Genomic DNA, 10,894 nt, shown 5'->3' on the forward strand with positions numbered 1-10,894 from the left:
CATTCTGTTGCAACACTGTTCACATAAAATTCACAAACATCCAGTGAAAAGTCAACAAATCATCATTCTGTTGCAACACTGTTCACATAAAATTCACAAACATCCAGTGAAAAGTCAACAAATCATCATTCTGTTGCAACACTGCATGTGGAGCTAGACTTAAGTCAGCATGAATATGTATGTTTTATTATAGTAGAGTACTGTACTATCTACATACAGAGTAGTTATTAATTGTTTAATTATATTACTAATTTAAACAACTCTGTACAACAATAGTATACTAGCTATTTCAATCACTGGCTATCACATACGTACATGAATGCACTACAGAAATAACATGTTAGTATGCCTCATTTGTTTGGGTGCTCTTCCGTAAATAACTTGCACACAGTTTCAAGGTTGATAGCAGTGTCATAATGAGTATGTATTAAAGCTAGAGCACTCAGTCTTTCTTCGGTTTATGTACAAAAATAGGGGGTTCGACCGAACCCGTTCGAAACCCCTTGCGTACGTGCGTGCCATTGGTGTATGTTTCTTTGTTGTGATATGATTAACCAATAGGAAATAAAATTTCGTTTTTTTAAATAAATCAAAAGTAAAGTTACGCTATGTTATAATTGTGAGTAGCTGATAGTAAAATTTCATAGACATATTACCCATTCAACATAAAGAAATTAATAAAATTTTGTGGTTACTGTTTTTTTAATGTAATTACTTTAAAAAGTAATCTACGTTTTCGTTGTTCTAACTTAGTGTTTGCTAGAGGGCGCATAACGTTAGGATCAAATAATTCACAATAGTTGCCTTAGAATACTTAAAATGTTCATGATAGAGAGACCTTACGAAATATCTAGAAATAACGCTACATCATGAATACCAGAATCAGTAATTACAGCATTGAGTCAGTTTTCGGTTAGTAGAGCGCCAGTCAAAGTGAAGTATTGAGATCAGTGTTATTTATTGAATATATTCAGTTACTCGATCGATTAGCAGTGAAATTGTACCAGTAAGTTTATTTGTGCGGTAATCGTAGTACAATTAGTGAGGAATTTCCTCTTTAAGGTTACTTGTGAACTTATGTACAAGTGAGAGTATTAGTAACCTGTAGCATAGGTTAAGGAAGAAATGGATTTCGCATTGCTTCCATCAAATAATTCAAAAGACCCGCTCACCAGTAGAATACTTGCAATACTTATGATCAGTATTTTTTAACTCAGTATTTTGGTATAAAACGCCTAAGCTGGCAAAGCAAGAAGGCTTATTTGACCTAATAAATATGATGAAATCTGCAGTCAAAACACGATTTTTATTTTAACTCTGATTTATTGTTTTGTATTCTTTGAGTGGCTTTTAAGTATTGTACTGAGTTACTTTGGTCTTTTTGTTTTCTAAACACGTTATGTTTCATAAACTTTGAGAAAACTAAATAAAACTTTAAACAGGTGTGTGTTCTGATGGTAGTAGCTTCTTCAATTGTTCTTCTTTTCATAGTAGAAACCTGTCCACAATTTTTTGTTTTTTTTAAAGTTGATGATATGGTTGTTTTCCTAGCATGTAATACTGTAAGATACCAAATAAACACTCAACGTGGAAAATCGTCTATACATTTAATAAGATTTATAATCCCATTCTCGTTATGAGTGTCTATAAAACACTATTGTCTTCTTAAAGTTTTGTTGATATTGAAATAATTGTTTTATTTATTTATTTTTAGTTTAATAATTTATACAGTAGTATTTATATGTTAGAATAGGCTTTTCGGATTTGAGCAAGGTTATGCTGAATAAAAAAAGTGTGGTAGCACCTCGTATTTATTCAGTCATTGTTGCACATGGTGCCAGCAAACCTTGATAACTTAAAATCGTCCTTGACTAGTTTATCAAACCTGTTTATTTCGTAATTTTGATTTGAAAACGATTAAACCAGGAAGAATAAATTGGAACAAACCACACCCGTAATTTTTAATTTTATATAAATTGATGCAACAAACTCTGAAATACAGCTGTAATTGAACAATTTAAAACTTAATTGTAAAAATAATTCACAAGATTTGTTAAGCTTACAACAGCAAGAAAAAGTAGGAAACATCGTATTTCATCGAAGGAGAACCTAATTAAGAGGTATGTTGGTAATTTAAAAAAATGTTCATTTACATTGCATTTAAAACATTCTTTAGTCAGGCCTTTTTATTGGTAGAGTATTTTTATAATATTAGTTAAACCTTAGAGTAAAGTGAGTTCATGACTGTGGTAATTAAATAGGAGTACCATCCCTCTTCTCCACGTTTAAACTTAATCATAGGTCGTTCATTTTGGCTTATAAATTATCTTTTTGTTGGTTACTAAACTAAGTTAAAATTTATTATTAGCTAGTAAAGTTACTTTTAATTTTCACAATAAGTTGTTTTTACATTCAATACCACGTTGCTGTTTATATTGGTTATTGTTTTTTTAACAACCACTGCACCAACACGTTTAAAATATAGTATTCATTATCATTAAGATTTGTTTCAATGAAAGCACAAAAATCTTTTCTTCTGATATTATTTATAGCTGTTTTTCCAGTGTTGAAGTGTATCATTACTTATTTACTTGAACGTTTAAATATAATAAAACAATAAAGATATTTTACACATTTATAATTTTTTTTTCTCTCTCTCTCTCTAATTGATACCAACCCTAATTGTAAGATGAATAAATAAAATAAAAATTGAACTTACATAAAGATTCCTCTTATTAGGCCTTCATCTTACCCACCCTTTTTTTCTTGACATTCAAGTGTAGAATAACCTTTCTATTACAATGTTTATTACTAATACTAATCATAGCCTCCGGGCAAAAAACTACAATTAGGAAACTCGTTTCTTCTTCAGCTACGAAAGCAGGATGTAAGAAGGAACATTGTTTCAGGAAGTAACTGGTAGTGAATATACTAGTTTTTACTGGGACTCGTAAAGAGAATTCGTATTTGATAAGCTGGCTTTTACTTTTTGATTTATTTGTGTGAAATATATAACAAATTTTGACTAAATTGCCCCTATATACTTTAGTCTCAGAAATCTTGTAACAATTTTTATTTTAAGATACTAAACAAATGTACGCGTCATTTCTTTTGTGAATACCCTAAACTATATGTTATGTTAGATATGATACAGAAAGATATATATCTCTTTTCGCTCGTTATTTTTATTTGTCGTTTTGCATCATAGGATTTTGATATCTCTGTATAGTTCTGTAAAGTTTTCAGATTATTGTTTTTCTCTCACAAGTCGGACCACCTTATACTTTCCGTCTTCGCGTGAAGTTTTACTCCTCTGAACCGAACAATCTACGGGAAGAATTAACAAGGTATGTTAAATTAGAGTTGTTTTGGATATTTTACCCAATACCTTCAACTATATCATTACATGTAAAATATCTAGCACGCCTCCAGTTTTTATTGTTTTTTTAATTATTAAAGTTACATCATTTTAATTGTTTTGTTAATAAAAAAACACAAGGTGGGCATCCTCTTTTTATTATTCATAAAGGTACTGTCGTTACTGAATTTCATTATACAACCATTGCATACAAGTATATTGTAAATATTTAGACATCCGTCATATATATATATATTGTTCACACTGCATGGTTCTTTTAACGCTCCCACGCTGACCTTCTGACCCCACAGGTACTTGTTCTTCCTACAGCTGAAGCAGGACATTTTGTTGGGCAACCTAACCTGTCCTTACCAGACTACTGTCGAGTTGGCTGCATATGCATTGCAATGTGAGTGACATTTCCCTGCCATCTAGTAGCAGTAAAATGAAACTCTGAAATATTCGAAATTAATATATATATATATATATATATATATATATATATATGTGTGTGTGCCTGTGCGTATATTGTAAAGTATATATATAATCTACTGGAAAACTGGATTAATTTGTAATTTTTTTAAGAATTTGCAATTTGTTTTATTGGTTTTGTAATAATAATAATAATAATTTAGGCAATTTTCTGTAAAATGAATATTCTACTACTGTTATACAAGAACTGTACTTTATGTAAAACACTGTAGCCAAACAGTTACAAAATGATCAAAAACCAAGAAAGTCTTTGTATATTAATTATGATTAGGTGGCATGTGTAGGAAATATGTAAGTATGTATGTGTGTGTGTGTGTGTAAGTTTTGAAACATTTTTATCTTATGTCGAATTTACACCATACTATGACAGCTGAACTTGGGGATTACAATCCAGAAGTCCACACTCCAGGCTTCATTTCTGAATTTCGGTTTGTTCCAGAGCAGACTGAAGAAATGGAAATAGATATTTTGAACCAATTTAAAACTTTAAGGTAGTTTTTTTTTCCATCACACTTTAACATTCAAATTACTTGTTTAAATATTACTTTCAAGTTATGTTGCATACAAAGTAAAATACTTGATGTGATAAATGAGTTTAAATCTTTTCATATAGGGTATTTGACTACTTTTCCTTTAATTCTCATCTCAGTAGATTAGTGTTTTAATTTTATCATAGGAAATTTGAGTTTTAGTATGTTTATTGATTTTTTTACTTGATAATATAAACCCTGTGTTAGCTGACGTGATAATGAAAAAAAAGCTATTGCTGTAACTTTTATGACTTTTGGTTGGCTTTACATCTTACCTAATGATGCTGATACATTTTTATTTTAGGAAAATTTATAACTAAAAGCATGAAGTATTCAAGTTTTGAAGTGTTGCATTTATGGTTTTATTAAATCATACTGTTAGATGAATTTCACATGTAGTTTTTTGTGCATAACTTTTAAATTTAGGTGAATAGGTGTAGAACATTTTGTATATAAGGAAAAAACCTTTATTTAAATTCTATGTTTAACCTGTGAAACAACAACATTCTGTATATCTAGTTTGCCATTTGCAACAAAATATTATTGTCCAAGATAAAACAAATATTTAGATGAAGTCATTTTTTACTTTTTTGTACATTTTAGGGGTCAAACACCAGCTCAGTCAGAACTCAATTACCTCAACAAAGCCAAGTGGTTAGAAATGTATGGTGTAGACATGCATACAGTACAGGTAATATTTTTGACTCAAATTATTGATTTAATTTTAGCTTTCTTGTTTAGGTACTTAATGATACATATGCTTTCATAAAATTCAAGAGACTTTTTGTATTAACTATTTGTTGTAATCATAATCATCATCATTGATTATATATATAATTGAAAGATTGGAAGTATATTAACATTTTTAATCTGTTTCCAGGGGGGTATAGAATAAATAGTTTCACTTCTGCTTTACACCATTCACTTTCTACTGCTGTGAAACATGCAGTAATATGTTTGTTATGATAATAAAGTAGAAGAAATCTTAACATAACATATGGAGAATGTTCAATCTGGTTTTTAAGGATGTTGCTGCACACCAACTCTTGAGAAAAAAGTAAAAACTTAAATCCAACCTTTATGATTTTGCAAAATTTCTTTTATTACACTCTATAGATTTTTTCCACTACAAAAATAAGATTAACTGGCATATAATTTTCAAGGCAATTTTTATCACCATCTTTAACCCTTTGGATGCTATAATCAGATTTATTCAATTTGAAATTTATAGCCGTTTGGTGCAACAAGCCATGATGTCACAAAAACTTTTCCTCATAATCTGACAATTGGGATACTCGCACATCTTTAAATTTCCTGCCTTAATACTGTGCATGTGTACATCACTGAGCAACAGTGCGACTAGTGAATTTTGTATTGAAAAAGTTATAAAAAAATTTCAAATTCTAAATTTCATTTTATAGTGGATAACTGACAATTTTTGAGAACCAACCTGAAATTTAATTATGCACTCAAAGGGTTAAAAATAGGAGAAAATTAGCATTTTCTAATCCTCGGACACCTGCTCTCTATCTATTGACATACTAAAAGTGAAATAAAGAGACTCGCATCTCTGATTTTTGATTTCCGTTAAAGCTATGAGTGTGGTTGAAAGTGTGCATGGCACAACTTATTACAGAGTTACATTTAAAGCTTAATCAAACAACTTTATTATCAATGTAAACTTGGCATTAAAACATAGTTTATAATCCAGATTTTAATATTTTATTATACAAGTTTTAATTTCTTAATTTCAAAAGGAAGTGTTTAAATAACTTTTTTTCTCTTTATCACTTGGCACTTTGTTCCAAATTCTACTTCTATATGATCTTCTAAGTTTGGGCCAGATTACAAATTTATAGTGTAAATATTGCTTAGACATAGTTTAGACTTATAAAGCCTCCAATCTTCTTACTTTACTGAGATATGAACAAGAAATTCAAACACACATGCCATGCCCTCCTGGCACATGCTGTCTTTCAAGAAATTGTGGTAATTCTCTTTGGCAATTGCTATTGGATTATTTATAACCACAGTAAGAGATTTTAATTTATTGAATTTTCTATAAGGCTAGCTTGTTCTGATGACAGTTTTTGAATTATTTGGCATCTGTTTGTTTGTCATCAAGATTACTTCGACAAGCTAAGGGAATTATTTGAACTCATGTACAGCTTAAAAAGCCAGTTAAATTATAATAGTTTTCAGGACTGTATTTTTTATGCATGTTAACATTTTGGATTCTAATTAATATATTCAAAATAAATAAAAAGCACTATGTACTACCAACAATCCTACTAAAAATTAGGGTTAAGTTTCATTGAGACTTTGACAGCAAAAACTTGAAGTATAAGAGCCCAGTGTAAGTTTTAAATTTCTTGATTTTTAATGTATATTTTTTATTTATTGTTATAAAAGTAACTAAAATGTAAAAATTATAGATTTAATAGGATAGATAAGAAAATGTAAATGGAAAAAAAATTGGAAAGATTACTTGTGATAGTAGGTGCACATGTGAAGAGATGTGTAAAGCCTGATTGTAATTTGATTGCATGTGCTGGTAACTTGATCCTTTGTTTACACAAAGCTGTCCTTCTGAGATAAAATGCTTTCACCATAATTTCTTAATATCAGCTGTAAAGCAATAAATCTAAGTGACCCTGAATTTTGAAAAGTAATAGCTTTGTCTGTAAAATAAATAGTGTGTAATTGTCTGTTACAATATGCAATCATTCTAGAAATAAAAAAGGGGAATTTTGTTTTATTTCATGTTTTTCAAATTTTCGTTTTATTCTACATTGCTAATTTTGCTACAGTTATTGTTAGGATAGAGAAAATAACAGATAAAATGTGAAGTTTTATTAAAAAATTTGATATTCATTTAGGAAGTTCTAAAAGTTATGCAAATGAAATATGAAAATTACTTTGCACTCAGACTAGTCATACTGACTATATAAATTCATAGACAAATTTTTAGTAAAATGCTTTATTAAAAAAAATTGATTTTTTGTGTACAACAGATGCGTAATGTGTACTAAAAGCTTTTCAAATTTCATGAAGATGCACATAGTAAATTTGGAAATTATAATAAACATTGAACTGACCTTGCACACAGAATTAAACACTGAAAAAAAAACATTGTTTGTTCCTGGTGCTTTATCTATTTTTAACTACTTAATTTTTTAACCACCAAGGTGCACAGATAGCTCAATGTGTAGCTTTATGCTTAACAACAATCACATCAAACCTCCGAGGTTATAATATCTACATGGTTCAGGACAATTCTAATAAACTTCAAAACAGGAAAATTTCAACATCTTCTCTTGTAAAAACAGCATCCTTCCTTATCCAGTATTTTGCTTCCCTTTACCATGCTTAATAAATCTTTGCTGTTTTAACATTATCAGTCAGCTGTTTCTCATAAGCTCTTTTGGAATTTTTTAATTACATTTTTAGCCAAGCCCTAGAATTCCTATAATTTTCTAAATTTTTCCATCCTATCTGCTAACTTAAACATTTTAAGTTTATAGCTCTTATTGTTTATTTTTTCCTTTATCTTGGTAATGAATCTCTTGTTGTACACTAAGAATAATAAAAACATTAATACCAGGAGTCTTAGAAACTTAGTATTTATTAGGACATGTACAAGTCGAGCAATATATACATGCAATTCGAAAATGCAGTACCTGGACTTTTATAGATAACAAAACTGGACTTCAAAATTTTGACTAAACAATAAAACTCCAATACAAGAAGTTAAGAAAAGGAACGAGAAAAAAAAACTAATTTTGATTTATTATAACTTTCAAAATTTATGAGTTCTAATAGTTTGGAAACAATATCCAATGTAAAACTCCATTTTCTACACTATCTGACTTATCAGTCTTTAGAACAATTTATGTACAATGATAATGAGGAAAAAAAAATTAGAAATACCATATTATATCTTTAGTAAGCCAGTTAGGTTTGATCTTCCCTGTTGTCTTTCTCTTCTTTAGGAAAATGTCTGCCTTGAAGTTAAAGTAATTTTTTAAAATAATTTTCCCAAGTCTGTCCTACACCACATTTAAACACAGTATGTTAAATGACTAATGATAAATTTTGTCTCATGGCCTCATAATTGGCTTTCTAAAAATAAAGAAAAAAATGTTTTATTTGTTTTTATCTAAACATGTAACAGAACATCAACCCTAATTATACAGCAATCTCTGATCCAAAATGTTCTCCCTATTCAACTCTTGAACCACATTCTTGTTAACTATTAATCTAAAATTGCATCCTCTCTGGTTTGCTCTGACTATTTGGTATAGAATAACTTTTGAACCACTTCCAGAAACCTCTCTTGCCTCACTTCTTCACTCCATACAATATAAATTAGTGTGCCTGAAATTAAAGTCTCCCATAATAATTGCATCAATATCCTTATTAACAACAAGCCTGATCTCATTATGCAATTTCTCTTTGACCTCGCTGTATTGATCTGATGGCTTATGACAGTTGCCAATTGTAAACTTTCTACCCTTGAAACCTGTGTTTACAATCTATACAGCTTCAACCTCTTGACTACCATTTGTATACACCATCAATCCCAACAGGATGCCATTATAAGGGCACTTTTTAAAAAGTCTATCACTATTAAATGACTTATAACATGGAAATTCAAAATAACACCTGTTATTGATATTTTCCAAGTCTAACCAAGTTTTAGTAGTTTTTATTACATCATAGCTTTCCATTTCAAAGTAAGACCAATTTGTTCATGATGAGTATATCCTTAATAACTCCTTGATAATCTTTCATTTAAACTTTTGATTTTGTCGAGTAGTTCACTCCCACATTTATCCCAAGGGAACACTCTAAAAAGGACCACATGTCTATTTTGGTCCATAAACCTCTGATGGGCATTACAGAATAGAGAACTTAAGATGAATTCTTCTCATTTTTGATACCAAATGATCCACATCAGTCTCTCTCTCTCTCTTTTTTTTTATATTCTAGGGTAAAGATGGAAATGAGTATTCATTAGGCTTAACACCTACAGGTATCTTGGTCTTTGAAAACACCACAAAGATTGGACTCTTCTTCTGGCCTAAAATAACTAGGTTAGATTTCAAAAGTAAAAAACTGACCTTGGTTGTTGTGGAGGATGATGATGAGGTAAGTAATGATAATGGATGTTGTCTAAACATTATTTTTAGAAATTTTATTCTGCTGTTTACTTGAAAAGAGTAAAACGAATTATCTTGTTAGAGTAATATTTCTAAATTGTTCTTTACACTTCTTTTTCAACCAATAAATTTACTCTTCAACAATGTCTGACTTGGCCTTTAGTGTGTATGTGTGTAATATTGTGCTTTATTTTCCACAGTACTGTTTGATAGGTTACAGTGAACAATTCAAAACAAACCTTCATAGTTCATCAATCTTTAATAGCCTTTAATAAAAACTGTTTTACCTTAATTAAAAAAAGAATCCAAATTCATTTTTTTTTAAACTTGATTATGCTCCATTTCACAGTGCTTAATAACTTTCTTATTCTTGTGATAACTCATGTTGGAGGTAATTTTTTTTCTTTTAATATTTTGGGACAACATGGGACCTGTTGGTCCATCTTGGCTGTTCCATACTCTAAACTAAATTAAAATAATTAAAAAAAAGAAAAAATCTTAAAGCCAGCCCTTATCATTCATATATTAGGTCGTCAAGAAATTAATGTCGCTTTTTTTAGATGAAAAAACTCGAACAACTTGTATATCAAAACAAAACATTATTAAATGAAATAGTCTCCATTCTTATCAATGATGCTTTTCAATTTTACAATCAGGTTGTTAATGCCCTGATTAAAGAAATCACTTGGCTTTGAAGCAAAAAACATGTAAATGTCCTCTTCCACATTTGTTTACGTTTTCCCATTAAGATGATGTTGCAGTGAACGAAAAAGATGGTAATCTGATGGTGCCATATCTGGAGAATATGGTGGGTGGGGGAGAACTTCCCAACCCAACTCCATAATCTTGTGTTCTGTCAAACGTGCCACATGTGGATGGGCATTGTCGATTGATGAGTGAAGGGCATTTCTGATGAAGGGCTTGATTTAAATGTTCCAATTGCTGACTATAGATCTCTGCATTGACAGTTTGCTGTGGAATGAGGTGTTCGAAATGAATTACTCCTTTGATGGTCTCGCCAAATGCAAAGCATCACTTTCTGCGGATGGAGTCTAGGTTTTAAGGAAGTGTTTTTTGTCCAGGACTGAACCATTGTTTTTGGCATTTAATATTTGCATAGAGAATCCATTTTTCATTAATCCTGTTTGACTAAACTCCATTTGTAACAACCTTCTGCTTTCTTTCATCCAGCCACTCTTCTATCCAATTTTCTAACTTATCCCCCACATTTATAGAGATAATTTCTTTTACAAGCCTCTTATGTGGCACCTTGTCAAATGCTTTCTGAAAATCCAGATACACCAAAACTCCCCCCTTACCCAAATCTACATAAGCAGTAACCTATTCGAAGA

General features: G+C 30.2%; 1 protein-coding gene across 4 annotated transcripts in view; it reads left to right on the forward strand.

Moving 5' to 3' along the window:
• Positions 1-10,894, forward strand: part of LOC106459389 (band 4.1-like protein 5) — a 69,902-nt gene that overhangs the window by 25,659 nt on the left and 33,349 nt on the right. For all 4 annotated transcript variants that reach the window (XM_022385860.1, XM_022385862.1, XM_022385861.1 and 1 more), the window contains exons 4-8: positions 3,269-3,347; positions 3,670-3,767; positions 4,221-4,341; positions 4,984-5,071; positions 9,373-9,531. In XM_022385860.1, coding sequence (XP_022241568.1) covers positions 3,269-3,347; positions 3,670-3,767; positions 4,221-4,341; positions 4,984-5,071; positions 9,373-9,531 — 545 coding nt within the window. The remainder of the gene's footprint in view (positions 1-3,268; positions 3,348-3,669; positions 3,768-4,220; positions 4,342-4,983; positions 5,072-9,372; positions 9,532-10,894) is intronic.

This window comes from Limulus polyphemus, unplaced genomic scaffold, assembly GCF_000517525.1.
Source record: "Limulus polyphemus unplaced genomic scaffold, Limulus_polyphemus-2.1.2 Scaffold600, whole genome shotgun sequence".
Classification (NCBI taxonomy): domain Eukaryota; kingdom Metazoa; phylum Arthropoda; class Merostomata; order Xiphosura; family Limulidae; genus Limulus; species Limulus polyphemus.